This window comes from Anopheles darlingi, chromosome 2 (genome assembly GCF_943734745.1).
Source record: "Anopheles darlingi chromosome 2, idAnoDarlMG_H_01, whole genome shotgun sequence".
NCBI lineage: Eukaryota > Metazoa > Arthropoda > Insecta > Diptera > Culicidae > Anopheles > Anopheles darlingi.
In genome coordinates, this window is record NC_064874.1 from 39,819,496 (window position 1) to 39,839,402 (window position 19,907).

At 47.7% G+C, this 19,907-nt stretch overlaps 3 protein-coding genes across 3 annotated transcripts in view; 1 reads left to right on the plus strand and 2 right to left on the minus strand.

Moving 5' to 3' along the window:
• The window catches only part of LOC125948658 (neuropeptide SIFamide receptor-like), a 90,395-nt gene extending 89,291 nt beyond the window's left edge, over positions 1-1,104 (minus strand). The window contains exon 1 of the mRNA XM_049674925.1: positions 523-1,104. Coding sequence (XP_049530882.1) covers positions 523-669 — 147 coding nt within the window. The 5' untranslated portion in view covers positions 670-1,104. The remainder of the gene's footprint in view (positions 1-522) is intronic.
• An 11,443-nt stretch (positions 1,105-12,547) lies between these two features.
• Positions 12,548-17,497, plus strand: LOC125948667 (probable fatty acid-binding protein). The gene is made up of 2 exons (XM_049674939.1): positions 12,548-12,706; positions 16,827-17,497. The coding sequence occupies exons 1-2, from the start codon at positions 12,631-12,633 to the stop codon at positions 17,147-17,149; spliced, it is 399 nt and encodes a 132-aa protein (XP_049530896.1). The 5' UTR covers positions 12,548-12,630; the 3' UTR covers positions 17,150-17,497.
• Positions 17,498-18,367: 870 nt separating this feature from the next.
• The window catches only part of LOC125959653 (adenylyl cyclase 78C), a 48,211-nt gene continuing 46,671 nt past the window's right edge, over positions 18,368-19,907 (minus strand). The window contains exons 12-13 of the mRNA XM_049692484.1: positions 19,171-19,316; positions 18,368-19,094 (exon numbers count right to left, since the gene is read on the minus strand). Of these exons, the coding sequence (XP_049548441.1) occupies positions 18,957-19,094; positions 19,171-19,316 (284 nt within the window). The 3' untranslated portion in view covers positions 18,368-18,956. The remainder of the gene's footprint in view (positions 19,095-19,170; positions 19,317-19,907) is intronic.

Here is a 19,907-nt window from a genome sequence, read left to right on the forward strand (position 1 = left end):
AGGCTTCTACTAGCATGCATGTCCAAATAGATCTGGTCGGTCTCCCTAGGATATGCGGGAGTTTTGAACCACAAACATAAACTGCCTCTCCCCCCTCCGGCCCTCCCTAAACCCGTGGTATCGTGGCACGTACGCCCCTGATGCACGCACACGCATTCACAACACACAAATGAGGTCGCGGACCTTGAGCGGAAAGGTAAACGCTGCAACCGGGCAGCGGTTCTCGTTCCCGGTGTTCACGGTGTTCGCGGTGGTGGTGGTGCATCGATATGCGCCCGGCCAGATGTCGATAATAATGTTCAATCAATATTCCGATAATAATGCATGAGGCTCATGCAACTGCACCGCTAAGGGTGAGATCGCTGGCAGACTGTTCTCCTCCTACCAAACCCTTTTCCCCACCAACCATGCCCCTCCTTTGCATCACAACAATCCGCAACACGGAAACGGTTGCTCCACAAGACGACACTGACTACTAGACCAACCACCTTTGCTGCTACTACTACTACTACTACTACTCACCGATCCCAGGCTGTCCCAGTCGCTGATGAAGGCGGCCGTGTTGGAGTTCTCGCGCCGCAGCTCACTGAAATCGACGGCCGATCCGGGCGGCATCTTCTGCAGCTTGAGCGCCAAACCCATCGTGAACACTTCACCACCGAGCTCCATCGCGGATCGCGGGCCCTTCTCACTATCTTTAACACACACACACAACAAACACACCAAACCCTTCTCCCTTTCTCCTTTCTCTCTCTCTCTACCTGGCCTTTTCTCTATTTCTCTATCCACTGCCACAAGACCAGAGCCACCAACTATTGCTCCCTCTTGCTGGCACCACGACCAAATCGACCTCACTTTTCCCTCACCACGGAGGGTGCGGGTGTGACGGGCAGGGGGAGGTGTTGCTGCAGCCGATGATGCACTATTGCTCGCTTGATCTAGCAACCAACTCCTGCTGCTGCTGGCGCTGCCCGACGCTGCCCGACGACGACGACGACGACAACGACAATGACACCAACAACAACAACAACAACAATAATGAGTCCACTGGTTGGGTCCGCTGCGTGTTGTCAACGGCGGCCCGCACCGACAAGTCCGACGACGACGACGATCTGACCGAGTTCATCCTTCCGGTCCGGGCACACCCCAGCGCACAACGATCGGACAAACGTTACTACTACTGCTGCTGGTGATGCGTCACCGTCAATCGACTCAACCGCTCCTTGGATGCATTCACAGACTACGGGACCTGCCTGCCAGCCAGCCAGCCAGCCTGTCTGCCAACTAGGCTATACCGGTTGCTAGGCTACACTTCCAAACACACACAGTCCACCGGAGGCAGATAGAATATGGGATCCGATGGAGGTCTAGGGCGAGCGGACTGAGCGGACGCAGGTTGCAGCGTTGCACTCACAAGGGGCAAACAAGCAGTAGCGGTTCACACGATCACTCGTGCTTAACGTGTTAAAGATCTCTCGGCCACGAAAAGAGGGATCGTAGCTACACTGATCACACACACCCACGCACTGCGAAAACACGAAAACACGTAAATCCCTCACACTGGCGGCCACATACTGCACACACACACACACGGCAAGCGCCTACTCAGGATTGACCCAATTCCTTCTTTTTGAGGTTATGGCTGGCCCGAGCTCGGTTCGCTCGCAGGTAAACCATCAGCAAGAGCACGTCGACCGATCCGACCGTCTCGAGCTGGCAAGGTGCGTCGTTGGCTGACGAAGGTTGGCCAGTTCCCGATGAAGATGCTACTGGCTGCTGCTGTTGCTGCTGCTGCTGCTGCTGCTGATGGTGACTGGTTGGATGGAAAATCGTGGGATTAATGTCCACAACACCTGCCGTCTGTGGCATAATGGTTGCTGCTGGTGCTGCTGTCGATGCTGAGAAGTCTGAGGTCGCACGAATCTGCACCGTACCGCATGGTGCGCTGCTGTTGTGATGTGATGATGGCAAGGAACCGGACGTAACTGACCTCCGCATCGAACACGGATTGCACCGAACCAACCGACCGTCCAACCGACCGACCGACGGACCGACCGATGACGGACCAACCAACCACTGGCACGGCAAAACAATCAATGACCACCTCTAAGTCCCGACCGCCACCTGCTTGGGCCACACGACACGACGGGGAGGGGGAAGAAGGAAATGTGGAGCAGTGCTGGCCGGAGGCGGAAGTGGGTTCGGGGATCCCAGCCCCACACAATACACACTTGCTAGCGTTCCGCGTGAGAGACGTTCGCGAGCAAAAGCCTCCCCGATAAACCCCCTCTGTAGATCCCGTACGATCCCCGTACGATACGGTTACCGCCACAGTCGTTGTCGTAGTGATGTGACCCGCGACGTCCTGCTCGTCGTCCTGCTCGTCGTCCTGCTCGTCGTCGTCGTCGTCGGCGGCAGTCGGAGTTCTCGTGTGCCACCCGCTCGAGTTCCCTTCCGCTTTCTCGCGCTGGAGTCCCGAATCCCGACCCGATCCCGATCCGGACCCGATCCGGAATTCCAGTTCCACTGCTCGCAGCCCGCACCGCCGTGCCCGGTTCCCGAGCGCCACCGACAGTTCAGTTCCTGGGGCAGCAACAGGGATTTCCGTCGAACCGTAGATCAACACACCCATACACACACGCGCACTCACGTGTACACGGTACATGGAATGGTGGTGGAATGGCCTACTAGTGGTTCCTCAGCTACTGTTGCTGCTCTTATTGTTGTTTTTTTGCCCTGAAATCCTTCAATATCTCTAACCATTAGCCAAGAATCCCGTTCTCGGTCAATTGTTTTGGACCAGCAAGATAATTGCTCTGTAGATTCTTCTCTTCTTATCGAAAAGAGCGATGCCTGGGCCAAAACAACAACAACAACAACAACAACAACAACATTGTAGAATTAAAAAAAACAGTCCCCGATAGCAAAACGATAACCGACAAACTTCCGAGGTGCCTCCATCCTCCCGGCAGTGCCTTGCTTGCCGCGTGGCACACCGTGGAACCGCCGAGAGTTCAAGCACCTACAACTGCGTGCGCAATTTTCGAATTTCGAACTTCCGTCCCGTCGGTCGGTCGGTCGGTTCGTGCCGCGTGCCAACTCGGCAAGGATTCTGCTCCTTTTTCCATCCCTTTCTGACTTACCGAGGAACAGTTTCGTGCCGTGATGCAGCGCGCCCTGAAAGTGCACGCTAGAATACGCTGCTTCCTAGTGCTTTCTCGCTTCTCGGCGCTCGGTTCACGAACCTACGAGCCGAGAATGGTGGCGAGACCCAACCAACACCACTACCACCAGCACTCCAGGCACTCGACTCGACTGCGATGTGGACGGTGATGGTTCCTGCGACTTCCCGAAAAGTTCCCTGATCCCGCGAGCCGCGCGAGGTGGATGTGCTCTAGATACCGCCGTCGTCCTCGCTGCCGTTGCACCATCACCATCTCAGGGGGGGCTCATGCAAGCGGCCAGAACACCGCCGAACGCCTGACACTCCTCTTGGGTTCCTCTCCCATCCTCCTTTCGCCGATGTTACCGCGAGTGAAACGAGCTCGAACTCGTCCGTTTCGTTCGCAACTCGCGCCGGACTCACATGGGTAAGGTGTCTAGGCTGTTGGAGCAGCTGGTGGTGTGGCTGGACTTGGCGGGCGGTAGGGTTGGTACGTGAAAAACGCGATCCGAAATTAGGTGAAGGTGAAAACGCGCCGCGTCGACCAAAGGCGATGTTGGCCACACCGCGTCGCACGTCGTCCAGGGTCTATAAACTCTCTTTCTCTCTCTCCCTCTCTCTCGCCACCTCTCTTTCTCTTCCCTACTTCATTCGACGTCTCGCTCACGCGCAAGCAATGTTGTAACATGGAATGGCACGATCCACCATAGAACGTGTCGTCGACGATTCCAAGCGCCCTTCATCCCTTTCAGGAAGCTCTTCATCCTTTGGAAAGCGGACAAGAAGGATTGTTTTGAGAAGGTACAATTCATTTGCCCGCCTGCATTGGCCAGTTGTTGACAGCGAAAGTGTATGCTGCCGCAGAATGTGCTTCGCAATTGAGCAATCCACAGCATGTGCATCGCCATCCGCATTACACCTTACCAGCAATGGCGAAGGAGAGGGGCCAGCAGGGCCGAAATTTTTCGTTATACTACGACAACACTACGAGAAACAAGTCTTTAAGGAGGAGCTGTCATGTATAGTTTTTGCTTGCTTTTGTTGGTTTGGGTTTTGATTGCAGTTGTTTAAGGGTCTTACTTATTATGGTGAAGCCCACAAACATATTATGTAGAATTTATGGATTAATTTGAATTTTGAGCAACACTGATAACGATGCATTCATTTGAACATCCTGCGAATCGCACCGGATTCGGAAAATCGTTTGAGAGAATTGAGCTATAGCTTCGAAGGGGATTTTCCAAGAACCAACGTTTTCAAGGTTAATTGTAAAACTACTGGAGCGATCCGTTTCAAATGTCGAACACTTGGACTACAGATTGGTTAGTTATCTGTAGTTCAAGTGTTCGTTACCAACCTTGTCGAGATGTTGTTCAAATTTTTGATACTTTTTCTGCGATAATTATGTGAAGCTCGCTGTTCGAAACGAATTCACTTTGCCTTCATCAAAATGCAACGAAAATTGGAAAAGTTGAGAATATCGTAAAACCTCGACGTGACTACCTAGAAACACTCATCATCCAGCAAACGAACCTCCTCCATATTTCTGGCTTGTTGCAGTGTCTTATGCACCCATGCATTCCTGGAATTGATGCCATGGTTTTATCGTTTTAGCTATATTTTCCTCATATTACTGGCTAGCATTTTTGACAAGCGGTAGATTTAATACAATTTCCAGAGGATACAATTGTTGTAGAGTGTTCTCATAGGAATACAAGAAAAATGCCCTTTTGTTGGTTTTGAAAAGTATAAGTTTTATTGTAGTGTCTCGAACGAAAGAACTAAATATCATCATGAAACTAATGCTAACGGTACTGATACTACTGTCGCAGTGGAGTTCATTTTTTACAACAATTTGATATTCTATTATTTCAAAACTTTTGAGCTTCGATAACCATTGTGTAACATTATTAAATATCATTTTATCATGCTGCATTTTGTCTATTGCACGTACGTATATTAAGCATTGAAAGATAAACATCTAATACCACGAAATACGATATTAACCGCTCAGATTCAGGATAAATCACTGATTTGATTTCGATTGTACAGATCTTTTTACCGTTTAGAGAAGATAAGAGACGGGACCGAATCGGAGTTCTTACTTCAAAACAGCACTATCTATGTATTAACATGCTGTATCAAATAAGGTAACAGCATGTTGTTCAGCGTCTACTTAACTTCCTCATGAGAATTCCTTAACTACTTAAGAGGCTGGAATATCGAGTTGAAAGGTAACATTAACTTCAGTACTGGGGTTTTAACACTAACGAGTTGGTTACCGAAAAATCTAACGAAAATTCAACACACCTTCCAGCATGTGTCCTAGTCGAAGCATCGAAAGCATAATACCAACCACTGCCTAACATAGGAAGTGTTGTCTGAATTTAATATGCATTTCATTCAATGCTCTCTTCATCGAACAAGCATAACGTAGTCATTTGTTGCGAATAGCCCCCCACCCAGCAGGAAGGTACTCGACGGGATGGCGGCAATTAATCAGCTAATAACCATGAAGGAGTTAATCACCCACAAGTCCTTCTGCTCGTGGTCTGGCACCCAACGTTCGACAGTCCGAGCGAGCGTTCAGCAACCACCATTCGTCTGTATTAACTGGTATTCGCGCGAAGCACAATTTTCCCGAAGAAGATTTCGATTTCCCCCCTCCGAATCCGTTTTCCGAACCAAAAGCTACTTCTACCGAGAGCGAAAGCTCTCGTAGGGATAGGTGTTCTCTCTCGCGCTCTCTCTCTCTCTTTGACGCTATCATAAATATACAACACACGCAGCAGCAGCAGCAGCAGCCGATCCGTCGGTCGGTCGGTGGGTCGGTGGGTCACGAGACACAGCTGCACACGCCCGGCCGCCCGTGCAAGACTTCGGCTACACACGGATGCACTTTTGTGGCCTACATATACCAATGCGCAGAACAGCCGGCGTCGGGCACGCACACCAGCACACAGGCGGACCACCGAGGCCCAGGTGAGACAGCGGTCCTTGGGCGTTGGTGTACGTTCGCAAGGACGCCATGTCCTGTCTGTGGTGTGAGTGTACCTCGTTCGTGGTGTCCACGAGCCATAGGGAGCTTAGGAGTGGGTGAGAACGGCGGTGAAATCTTGTATTTCTATCGCACGAAAGAGAGAGAGAGAGAGAGAGAGAGAGAGAGAGAGAGAGAGAGAGCGAGTGAGATGGAACGAGGAACAGGAACTGGAAACGTGTTCGGTGTTTCCGTCGTTACATAGACCGTTGCTCGCGCTTCTGGTAAGGGGCTTGGGAAAACCAGCGGTTGGGGAGGTGTGGGGTTCGGGTTGAAGAATCGTGCGAGGCGGTTTCGAGGTCCCGCGCGGTCCACGGGGCACGCGGGGCCTCCCAGACAGGAAATAATGCTCCACTGTTTACATATTTTATGGCATCATTCGTACACACAACTCCGCTTCACTCGTACGGGAGGATGCCCACGTAGGGTTCGTATCCCGGGGGAAGAGGGGGGGGAAGGGGGTCCGTAAGGAGTGCCATGGACGGACGAACGGGTGTGATAATGGTACGTTTTTCCACTTCGGTTAAAGTTGCTGCTGCTGCTTCTTCTGCTGCTGCTGCTTCTACTGCTGCTGCTGCTGCTGTTGCCGTTTGTGGCAGGTAAAGGTGTTTATCCGGGTGTTGTTGTAGCCCACCAGGACTGGTGTGGCCCAGCAGTGAGCCCATTGAGGCACTGGAGGAGCTGAGGCCATCGACAAAATATAAGCTTCATTCCATCCCCGAAACCTGTGCTGTGAGTGTGTTTTCGAGACGAAGAAAACATTCCCTCCGCTCCGTTGAACACCATTTGGGACGTCCTCTTGAAACGACCTCCTACTGGTCCACACACCCAAACGTCGCTGGAACACGTTATCGTTTTCCGCCATTCCATATCGGCCATTCCCTGCAACACAATTCTGCCTACCCTCTGGTTTTTTTTTCTATTCTAGCGGACAGGATTGACGTATGGAGGGGTTACCAGAGGAGTTCTCCATGCAGAAGTTTACTCTTGGTCCTTGGCCCCCCTCCCCCACTTCCCCGACATCCCCTGGAAGTCGGAAGGTGCACGCGATGCTCAGCGTAATTCACGCTGGGAAACAAAAATGAAAGACCAACGAAGTAAGGTGCCGTGCCATTACCCGCCCGAATATGATGCCTAAAGGGAGGAAGTGATGTGCGGGCAGGGAGGGGGGCGTTCGGGTTGAGATTGCCTTCCCTAATCTGACGTCGAGCCTAGAGCGGGACAGGGAATGCATCGAAGAAAAAAAACGAAACAACAATCTCTGCCTCGTGGCCTTATCGTGAAACTTCTAAATCCCGGCCTCTGCCTCTTCGCTGGGAGTCGCGTTGGTTTAGAGGCCAAGATGCGGCCCCTAATGCGCCCATCCTACGGACGCCACCGAAGGGACCAACGCAAGCACAACAAAAACAAAAACAACAACAACAACATAAAAGTTTAGTAGTTTTTGGTCGGATTACACATAGTATCTTCCGCTCGGGAGGGGTTTCCGCAGCGCAGGTGCCACAAACAACAAAGGGAGACCCCCTCTCTTCAAAGCTGTGCGCTTGTGAATGGACCTGCTACCTGCAGGAAGGAGAAAAAAAAAACAACGGACATCTATTATCTAATCTTGACCTCGCCTGCCACGCCGTGGATTTACTTATCGGGAGCCATAGCGCGAACGTTAAGACGATCCAACGTCACTGCAGTGGGTCTCTACTAAACGATAGGCGCGGGATGATTCCAGCTCGAGGGGAAGTCGGTTCGATTCCAATTTTCAAAATCGATAAAGCAATCTACCCACGGAGCCGCACCTTTATCCACGCGGGACCCTTTGTTGACCAAAGGGCAAGTGCGATAATGTGGCCACGCGAGCATGGCTCGCGTATGATTTGCAGCAATAATCGTGACGGTGGCGCCGGTATGTCCCTCGGCATAAGGGCCCACGACCCCACGGGTGCCAATTGCGGTAGATAGTTGGCGCTGCGGCGACTAATTTAGTTCCGCCGCCAACTTTTCCAAGAGCCTGGAACTGGAAAAGTTTATTTTTAGTATCAATCTACGGAACGAACCTTGGGATCTACGGAACGAACCTATTTGTGGCCATGGCGTGAATGATTGAAGGATTTCGATTTTCGGGAAGCAGACCGCAGAAAACAGAGCCGGGCGGATCGGGTTCTTACAGTGGGACAATCGTGTTAGGTTTAGATGGACATTTATTCCGCTGATATTTTGGTGTAAGAGGATTTAATCTTTTGTAATGGTTATCTATTTATGATAGTTAAGGAAAATTCCCCTTACCAGTGTAGCATCTTGTTCTGTTAAATGCATCTGGTTCTGTTAATGTATTAGCGTATCTAGTTTAGCTTGAGGCCTATTGATGAATGATTTCAATAGATCCATGGTAAAGTATTACAAACACTTCAACGATATTTCAAACAATATTTTCGCTTTGATACAAATTTTAACAAAAATTGTAAAATAGAAAAAATAAGTTATTACTTCAATTACTTTATGACTTACAACTGAATGAATTAAACGTACGGCTCGACCGTCCTTATATATGTTGAAAAAAAACAACTGAATGAATTAAAAAAAAAAACAACTGAACGTGTGAGAGGTGAACAGGATTTTACACAAAAAAATATAACATATAAATACAAATATAAAAGGATGACGATCGCAGATCGCTTGCAGGTACAATACTATTCAGAAAATAAATTACATGTAATCGGGATTAAAGTGCCGTTGAGATATCATTTGCTTGCACAGTTAATTTTCTTGAAGTGCTCTTACGCAGCTACCAGCTTTGGTTTACCAGCAAAAATGCAAAGAACTTGATCAGAACCAGGATAGCAAAAAACATTACAAGATGTTATGCTACTTCTTTCATTTCTTGTTTTGATGCATCCAGATTGAAAAGGCAGAGACCAATTACAAATACTAAAACAATAACTATCAGTTGTAACTTAGAAAATGTATAAAGGTAAACCACTAAATGCTGAATGAATTTTTAAATTGCATTTACAAAGAACAATAATTGCACATTGGAATCCTTGATAGTTGTATAACTTTTTGGGAATTTTTGGGAGTCAGCAGATAGCATGTCACCAACGAACCTTATGGTTCTTCATGAAGATTATGAAGGATGCTTCATGAAGTATTAGTGCGTGTTATTGGATAAAAAGTATAGATTATGAAGTAAAATTATATGATATCCTCAAGAACCACTTTAAAATTGGAAAAAAAGAAAATAATGAATACACAGCTAGTATATTGTTGAATATAGGTATTTTACATTATGAGTTTATGTATTATGTTATAGTTGTATTTTTATTTTGTTTTGAGTTCTATTGGTCTGATCGGTGGTGTGATATTTATTGTTTGCCGAGCCTTCATCCATCAAATAATTACACTCAAATCCAACCTTTTTTATGTGGAATTCAAATGCTTTAACTTGGAATCTTACCAAATTTATAGTGTCAAAAAGTTAAAAGTATTTATTTTGATTTCCACAAACTATTCACATGAAAGTCATGCCTTTCATATTACCAAATAATGAATGTTTATATTTTATTATGTTTGTTAAACTATAAATGTTAAAATATGACTCCTAGTTAAAACGAAAACTTCACACAAATCTTTTGAATTTAAAACAAATGTATAAATCCATCAACATTACGTATCGGAGTCATCAAAAGATTAAAGAAGTTTATACTCTCAATCTTCTCAACGTTCTTATTCATGGTTACCCAAGGGTACATTTTAATCGGCGCGGTCTCTCGAGCGGCCGTCTTGAGACCGGCGGAAACTAAATAGCCGCAATACATAGACATTTAGTTTCCATCGGGAACTATTCGGCCTTTGTGCCCAAACAGTTCCCGCCGGGCTCAAAATGTCCAGCTCATATGTGTCTCAAATAGGTTCCATCGGGAACTATTCGGCCTTAGTGCCCAAACAGTTCCCACCGGGCTCAAAATGTCCACCTCATATGTGTCTCAAATAGGTTCCATCGGGAACTATTCGGCCTTAGTGCCCAAACAGTTCCCGCCGGGCTCAAAAAGTCTACCTCATATGTGTCTCAAATTGGTTCCATCGGGAACTATTCGGCCTTAGTGCCCAAACAGTTCCCGCCGGGCTCAAAAAGTCCAGCTCGCAAAAAATATCACTTTGCGAGAACGAGAAAGCTAGAATAAGAAAGAGTGAGAGATTGAATGCCGCGGTTGTAACGAAAGTGGAAAAATTACATCACGTAGTCATTGACGAATAAAATGACTGAGAGGCGCATTGCATCCTGGCTCGTGTAGTGCATGTGCAATGGTAAGTATTGTTCGGTTTAGAAGTAGATTTATGTTTCGAAAATTAATTCATCTGATCTTTAAGCATTTCAGGTTAAAAGGTACCGGGTCTATGATCGTGTAAAGATGACAGGATATCTCTATTAATCCTTCACACAAGGAGTTGCGCCGAGGACCAGGGAGGAGTCAAGATTTTCTGCATCAAGATCAAGAAGCAGAAAAGTACAGAAGCAGATAGTTGTGTACAGCGAAAACAGTATATTGTACGTGACCCTAGAACTGCCTGCAGTAGAACATTCGAAGCCAAAGCCATTTGCGGTGAATCGTCTGTGCTGTAGCACATCGATATCAACAATATCACATGGATATAAAAAAATGTGCAAAATAATAATATGAAATTCAATATTAAAAAATGTACTCCAAAAGTACAAAACCCATGTAGTTTTGTTTCATTGTTAAACTTATTGTTTATTATTAAATATTTTGATAAAATGTGAAAACGATCCAAGCAGGCTATAAAATCTAAAAATAGAATAAAAACGCTCCAAGCCGGTTTTAAAACAGTGTCCAAATAGTGTCCGCCGGTCGCAATTTGTCCCACTACAGTGTCCAAATAGTGTCCGCCGGTCGCAATTTGTCCCACTACAGCGTCCAAATAGTTTCCGTCGGTCGCAATTTGTCCCACTACAGCGTCCAAATTGATGCCCATCGAGAGGGACAATCCGCGGATTGTGCTGCGGCCGAATAGGTGCTACGGACGCAAAAATATATGGAAAATTTGCTTGATATTTTGGGATTGGGCACCTCTTTGGGCATCAGACAATCCGCGGATTGGGCATCAAAACGGTCTCTCTTTCCTCGTTGGGTAGCCTTGATACAAAATGATGAGTTTTAACATTTATTAGACGAGTTAACAATTATTTCGATTCCCTACTAAATCGGAAATACTCGTCCAATTCTATGTAAAAAAAATCCAATGTAAAACATAAATTCGACCACCAATCAAAATAGATTGTCAAAAAAGTGTTATATTCATTATTAATGAGTTTCCTCTTTTATGCAGCAAAACGTACAAATCCCATTTTTTGGCTAAAAAGTACTGCTAGGTTTGTTATGGTAATAGTAACAGGATTTGAGGTCAAACTTTAATGGCGCGACGACAAGATTCTTTGCTTTTTGGAAAATTTGGATGAACTCAAAAAGGACTATTCTTTCGAATTGTAGAACATTTAGAAAATGAATCTAAATTTATATGAATTACTTCAATTTAATTTGATTTATGGATAGTCGATATTGTCATTTCTAATGCAAAAAACTCTACTTTTCCTTCACTGCAACGGGCGTATGCATTGCATGACAGTAAACACATCTTTCCGATATCGCGATACGGCCCGGTCCACGGCCGGTTGTTACTACCTATCGCCATCGGTGGTCAAAGTCCACATGGGATCCGCGTTGATTAGCCAAAAGACGATTGTAAAAGTGTATCCTCTTTGATGCACCCCGGCTGGGTAAGGTGCCGCGGTTTGAGATATTATCCGGTATAATGAAGTCGGATAAGAACCCTTTACACTCCCCATGGAAACGGTTGAGCAAAAGAAGAAAGGAAAAACGGAGGAAAGAACCTCTACGGTCCAAACGTAAAACGCGCCGAGCAGCACCTCACGCACACACATCCAATTGACCGGCTTTTACAGTGCCTGGCAAAAGCTTAAGCTCGACAGGGCTGGAGGAATCGTGGTTTTCGCTTTCCAAAACTGCTTCGAAACGGGGCCTATAATTTTCCTAATTCGAAAATGTATCAAAAGTGCAACATTTCCGAGAACCTACACTTTTTCGGTAGCACCGCATCTGACAATTCCCATACAAAAAAACCCCGATTTCGTGATGGGAATCGCCAGACGGGACGGTGGAAAATTGTCACTGACGACAGAAACCGAGTTCAATGTTGCGTGCACCGCTGTATTGCGCAAACGCATGTGTTTTGCCGCGTCTCGTAGTGTGCGGGAGCGGGCGGCCACGGCGTCGCATATAAAACTAAGCGCCGGTGACGGCGTCGTCGTCAAAAACGTGCCCAACTCGCGTCGCGGTAGAACCCCTGACACGCTCTTCGCTTCGATCGTTTGCAGAAACCTCGCCAAACTCACATCACAATGGCCGCCATCTGGGAGGGAAAGAAGTACAAGATGGAGAAGTCCGAGGGATTCGATGATTACATGAAGGCTCTCGGTAAGTATTCCGTGTGAAAACCCCATCCGAATTCGTGATAAAAAAAACCGAGGAAACCGACGCGTGACGCGAGTGTTCTAGCACCACCGATTGGAATGGCAATTATCGTAGTAGGTAGCCTCGTGTCCCGTGCCCAGAGAGCCAGAGATCTGCCGTAACACCGCGATACCGATCGTAGCAGCCAGCCGCAAAGCAAATTGCACAAAACGCGAGCAAACGCGGTTTTTAGGGTATCTATTTTTTTCTTTCTCGCCTCCGGATCGCGCCCTCCGGAGGCACGGCCGTCTTCGTCGCAACATCCAGCCAATCGCGAGCGAATCGTACGATGATGGTGCGTGCGTGTGCCGGATAGACGCGTTTGCGCTCTTCATGTGCCGGCCGGTTCTATCGTTTTCCTGCGAATCAGTCGGATACATCTCGAACCGGTTTTTCTATGCATCACAAGTATGTGGCTTCCTTCCCGCAATTTGCATCGCATTGGAATGCATGGCAGGTGGGGGGGGGGGGGAGAGAAGAGGACGGGGGAGAGTCTATCCTGATCTTCTTGTGGAAGCGTGAATTAAGATTAAACTTGTTTTTTCTCTTCGAAAAGAAATCGAAAACGCGTTGGCATGCGGTGCACGATGGAGTTTTTTTTTATTGTAAGGTCTGGTTTGGAACGGGGTTTGGATCGGTATCTGCACTTCCATCGCCGTTAATGTGATTCCCTCTTCTTTTGGAGATACCGCATGGTGGTGTGCACCAGCTTGTTGTACCGGTTGTCAGTCACGCATTGCAAGACGCGCCACCGGGTAGGGTCAATAGCCTTCGCTTGTCATCGCCATCGCTCTGTCCGTACTTTGCTCGCTACGCCCTAACGTGTGACAGGAGGAAGAGATAGAGGTAGTAGAGAGGGAGAAAAGTTATTGTGTTTCACTTGCACCGAGCAAATGTAATCTGGCCAGTGACACATGAGCAGCGCACTGATAAAAAAAAAAGGTCTGGAATACAAATGTATTCCGCCTTTTTTGTGTTGCTCGTCGAACACATTACTGTCTCGTATTTCGACACTCGTTACGTTGTTTCCTCACCGGTGGTGGGTGTGGTGTGACAATCGGAATGCTTAATGCTTATTACTCGACAAACAGCACTGACGCACTACTCCTGGATGTGACTCATTGACGGTAATTACGGGAGGAGGACAAAAACAAGCCCGTTCAGTCAAGCAAGGTTATGGTTATGATGAGCCTACTAAGGGCTAAAGCAAAATGAAATGTAAAATGGATCATGCAATGAAACTTGCATTGAAGCAACCAGAGCAACCGCCTGCTTGACCGTTTCCGGATTGAAGTGGGCTGCTCGATGATGTCTGTCCAGACTCAATTATGCATTTGACCGGGGGAGAGGGCGCGCGTTTGTATGGCCGCCTTCCTGTCTGCGGCCAGCAAGAAGATGTAAGAACCACCACCAGCATCACCAACAGCAGCATCCATTGTGAATTAATTAAGATCAATCCAATTTGCCCGTCCGCCACCACCAGCAGCAGCAGCAGCATTGTGTCCTCCTGCTGGTGGTGTTGTCGTCCAGTGCAGACTCGAGGACGGCGTTTAACCAGTTTTCTCACGCCATGCTGTCACAGGTTGACTCCGGGTGTCAAATGAAAAACGAAGCAGACGAACCATTGTGTGTGAGTGTTGTGTGCTGTATATATAGAGAGAATCACGGACTCTGTCTCAAGAGGTTCAATTGGTTCAAAACGCAAAGGGGACAACATAATTGAATCAAGAATCCATTATATTATCCATTGGGCGGTCCCGCCAGGGTGTGGTTGCGGAAGAGTTTGTTCTCTCTCTCTCTCTGTCTCTCTGGCCACTCTCTGGTCCCGATGCCCTCCTGCAGGTCTGTCGCCATACACGTCTGATATGGTTGCCCGTTAATCTCCTCCACTCCTATGTACGCCAGTAGCAGAGTGGTGTAATAGATTAACATCATTATCGCCGACTGCACGCGTTCCCGGACGAATTAGTTGGCCATGGTGTGCGTGTGTTGGCATGCAAAATTCGTTTCAATCTGACGCACTTGGTGTTACCACTCTTAAGCAGCACCTGTGGTTGCTCATTAACTAAGTAATCCGTTTTACTGCCACAAAAGAGGAATATGCTGGATCCGAGCACCCACTGATGGAGCTCATCCGATTTACGTCTTGTGTGCTCTGCATGGAGGCTGCCTCCATCTTTAATAGGTTACCGCTTGCACGTGGCTACCTGTTGCTGTAACGTTCAAGCGTCCACCTGGCACCCGTTGTCGATGTTGTTGACCTTTTGTTGCACTAATTTCGGTACCATCAGGGGCGGGTCACCATTGCACAGCAGGTTGCAGCTGCCTACTGTCTCAATATCATTTATGCGTCATCGCACACGTCCGAAATTGACAGGTGTGTGTGTTCACTGACCCCTTAGCCAACGTTAATCATGCTCTAATGAGGTTAGAGTTTGTCCCAATTTTTTTGATGTAATTACATGCAACGGTTCCTGTTGAAGACACCATCGACGACGATCGCACACCACTGGACGGGTGACGGACGGTTCTTGGCAACGCAATGGCATGCTTGAGTTGCCGATGACCAGGGGTTGATTTAATTTTAACCAACTCCACTTCACTCCCCTGCTGAGGACGCGAGGCCTACTCGGTTCTTTGCAAGCAAGTAATATGTGTGTGTGTGTGTGTGTGTCTGTACGTACGAGGCGATAAGCGGTGCAATGATAAAAAGGTTGACCGTTGTGACTATCGCCTTCGTCTTCTTCTTCTTTCCGCTTTCGCCTTTCTTCGGATTACTGCGGATCCTGCTAACATAAATTGTAAATATAAATACCCCGATAAGCGACAACGATGCCGTTTCTCCGGTATTTGCTTCATGTCAGGGTGACTGAGTAACTCTTACGCAATCTCTACATCTTGCTCCTTCTCCTCCTCTTCCACCTCTTGCCCCCTCCCATCAGCAGTCTGATGATGATTGATAAACGCACAGAAACACAGCAAGACCCGTTAAAGGGGTGAAATTATCGGCTTAAAACACCATGGTGACGTCGGTGCCAACTTGACAACCGACGAGTCCAGCTTGCTGCGCTGCAACCGAAACCTTGTACCTTTGCCCGCTTACTGGCCGGATTTGAGTTCTTATCGAGAGTCTAGAAGTTGGACCTGGTAAAGGCACATGAGTGCGATAATCCCTTCGATTATCGCTGCGGAACCACAAGCCGGCTCATATTGGTGGCGGTGCGTTGGTGTGCGCTATCGCTGCAACGTCCGTAGCCCCGTCAGGCCACAGTGCAGGTGACCGCGCGCGCCATTGAACTTATGACGATTAATTTATGCCTTCCATCAAGAATGTGTCCTCGGTTCCGCCTTTTAAAGCATTTCCTTCCTTTTTAAACACCATTTAGTTCTTTCCGGCCTATCCGGCCAATGAGTCAGGGTGTCTGCGGTCTGTGTCCCATAAGAAAACATTTGCCAAACATGGTGGAGCGCGCCTCTGGGCGACGGACTTCCTCATTCGCCACAGCGGACACTATAGCAAGTTTATAGCGCGCCAACGTGCGCAGGAGACTTGCATAGTGATGATGCGAGTTACGGGAAGGTGGTCTGTTTAGACTTTGTCTCCTCCCTGTTTGCACTGTTGCCCTCCCCCACCACCCTGCTCGCTGGATTTGTTGAGTTGTTTTGCGCGCGACGATCCGCTGGCTGTTCAAGGGGCAAACAACAACCGCCACCGCTACGCGAGTTGGAGGCGGAAGCTTCAAATGTTTTTAAACTCTTTTTCGTTTTATTATCAACAAGCTTAGCACCTCGTTGGAGGAGCGATTACTATACCGTCTTAGTCTATTCGTTCATGTGTTGGAGTAGCAGTAGTTCGTGCACCATTTACAATGGTGTGTGCCCTTGACCAAGGAGTTTCGATTGGAACCGAAAGCAGTAAAACGTTCTCCCATTGCTCTGATAATGATGCAGTTGATAGCGCCCGCTCGCTGCATTTCACTTTGGGGAGGGGTACCATTGCCAGTGATAGATAAGAATGACTGGTGTCTCTGAATCATTACTCAAATTGCCCTTTCTAACTTCTTCTTTCCTTCCTCTCCTTCAGGTGTCGGTATGGTTCTGCGCAAGCTTGGCAACAGCATCTCGCCCACGGTTGAGCTGGTGAAGAACGGTGATGAGTACACGTTCAACACGTTGTCCACCTTCAAGAACACCACGATCAAGTTCAAGCTGGGCGAGGAGTTCGATGAAGAGACCGTCGATGGCCGCACGGTCAAGTCCGTGTGCACGTTCGATGGCAACAAGCTGATCCACGAGCAAAAGGGCGAGAAGCCGACCACCATCGTCCGTGAGTTCACCGCCACCGACCTGACCGCCACCATGACTGCCGGTAACGCCAAGTGCGTCCGGTACTACAAGGCCATCTAAGAAGCATCAGCAGTAACCACCCACCACCACCACCCCCAACAACTACTGCCCCACACCGCTACAACAAAACATTACATTTCCAGCATCATTACGCGCATTTACTACTACTACTACTACTACTACTAGCTACCTTATCGTAAGCAGAAAGAGGTAGCATTTCGCGACAAATCGTGCAACACGAGCGATCAACTTTGACTTTGAAAAGTGTGGAGAAAGGGCAAGTGCGAGAGGACACGAGCGCGGGCGCCGGGGCGACCGGGCTTTTTTGTTGTAGGGTACGACGAGTAGAAAAAAAAACAATCCAGGAGCCAATAACGGTTAATGTGTTATATTTCGGATGAAATATTATGATTTGAAGATCATATCCCCTTTTTTTCTCTATTGTTTTTTGTTGCTTAAAAAACGAATAAATAAAGACCAAGCATGAACAATTTATTATAATTTGGCCCGCGGGCCTAGTTTTGCTTTGATGGTGCTTGACGGCGATGCGATATCTCGCTATGGCTCAGGTGTTTTTGAAAGCTTAAAATTCACGGAAAGCTATAAATAAAATATACCAAAAATGAATGAAATGCGTTCGAATTGAGAGAACTCTCACTTGGGAATTTCTCAAAAACTCAAATTTTATACAAATCTGCCGTGAGAACTTCAAAGCAGGAGGAGCCATTCTTATTTTTTAACTGAGGAGCCGGCCGTAGCTCACCGTTAAACGGTCTATTTAAATTTAAACAACTGCAACATTTCGTCAAATTTCATGAAATATTTCAAGGTATTAGCGCCATCTATCCGTCAAAGTATGTAGCCAACAGTATGCTTGAAATGTTTTTGCTGCCAAACATTTGCTAGCTGCTTTTATATTTGAAACGGCAGTTTTTTCAACGAGTTTTTGTCCTATTTTGGCAATTTTTTTGCTTTTTTTTGGAGCCAGCCCCATGGAGACGCATGGAGCGGAACTAGGGCAACCGAGTAGTCCTTGTAAGATGAGTGAAGAGATAGTAGAAATAGCTACCATCTCTTCATCGATGTCAAGGCTACTTTTTTACCATCCTTCTTGAGTTTGAGAGAAATGGCAATTTCCTGGTACAACACTTGTTTATCCATAATTTTCATTCCGGTAGTAACACAGCGAAACATGCGCTACGATGATTTGATCATGCTTAAATAAAAGATAACTGCACCCAACGAAAATGATCGACGGAATCGATACGATGGTTTTGTTAGATTGATTTATTGGACAACCGCACTTTCGATACAATGGCCTCAGTACAGCAGCCCAGTAATAGGGTGCACATAACCGATCAACCGATTCATGGAGAAGCATACGACGAATCGTCTCGAACTGCAGCCCCATCCCTATCCTAGCTAGAGGGTGCTGACCGCTCTCCTACTCTAAACCCGTTACATTCCCTTGTCCAGCGGCCTAGCTTTGCTAAAAATAAAATCACATTTACCGTCTAGAGCTTCGCACATTCAGTTTGACCAGAGATACCGGAGGAAATCAGCTACGGAATGGCTAAGCTACAAACTAACTCCCACCGTAGCTAACGTTTACAAGGGGGAAATACAGGCTACTCCCATCGATCGCAACATCGCGATGTGATTTAAAACTATCGTGTCCTAGTGCTAGGGGGTGCTAACTACCATTCCTGCGACACCCGTTGGCACATTTGCTGTGGTTTCCAACTAACCAACCGTTAAAATACTTGCTTTGGCCAAAATGACTAGAGAACATGGTTGGCCGAAGGAGGAGGGTGGTCACTCCTTATACACCAATGCGAGGCGAGCCGGAAAGATCGGCTGGGTTACTTCAGAGGCCCGTCTGATGGTGGGATTGGGACGCGTCCTGGTGCAGCTGTCGGAAGGATGGAATTCGAGGTGTCTCGCCAAGGCCACCACCGGCAATCGGTGGCATCGGTGAACTCGTCGGTGACGTCGCAATCGGATACTGTAAAACCATGAAACGAGAGAGCAAAGGTTAGACGAATGGTAAAGGACGCTGGATATATGGATGATGGGAATACCCGTTTCATGGTGTAGCTGCGACCTCGTACGCGCGTGGTGTTCCGGCGTACCGGATTGTTAGACGGGGCTCTCTGATTCAATCTCACTGAGCTGAATGTGCTTCCCCGTCGCCCGAACCGGGTTTTCGGAGACGGCGTTGCGGTTGCTAGGGAAGAAACGGACACATCAACCATTCAGTTGCCATCGTAACGAACGATCTCACTCAAACACAAGGATTACACAAGGGGAGGGGGGAAGAGAGAAAGGCGGTTCATCGATCGATTTACATGGGCCTAGTGATGGATTAGGGGTTAACCTGAAGAAGGAAGCGGGTCTGGCTTGCGTCCAAGAGATACGACATTCATGCGGCAGCAACAGTAGTACACACAGATAAGTACGGAGAGGTGTCAGATCAAGGCAGAACGACAGGACAGCAGGCACTATAGCTACGAGGCGCTTTGCGACCAGCGCCAATGTCACCGGAGGGCTCGCTACGGATTGGATTAGTACGGTGGGAAGCATCCGATAGACCCAGGAATGCAGCTTGACAAGATTTGGGCATTCCTTTATCAGACAAGGCAGTGGAGAGCGAGGAGTAGTTGGATTTGGTAGAGAAAAAAAAACCGATAAACCGGTCTTACGGTGTCAGCAAACGCATCTTATTGACGGTCAGATTCTTGGCCCGACTCCAGCCACACTTGTCAGCTGCTCGTATCGTACGTAAATGCGTGGGGAGGGACCAATTTCATCACATTTC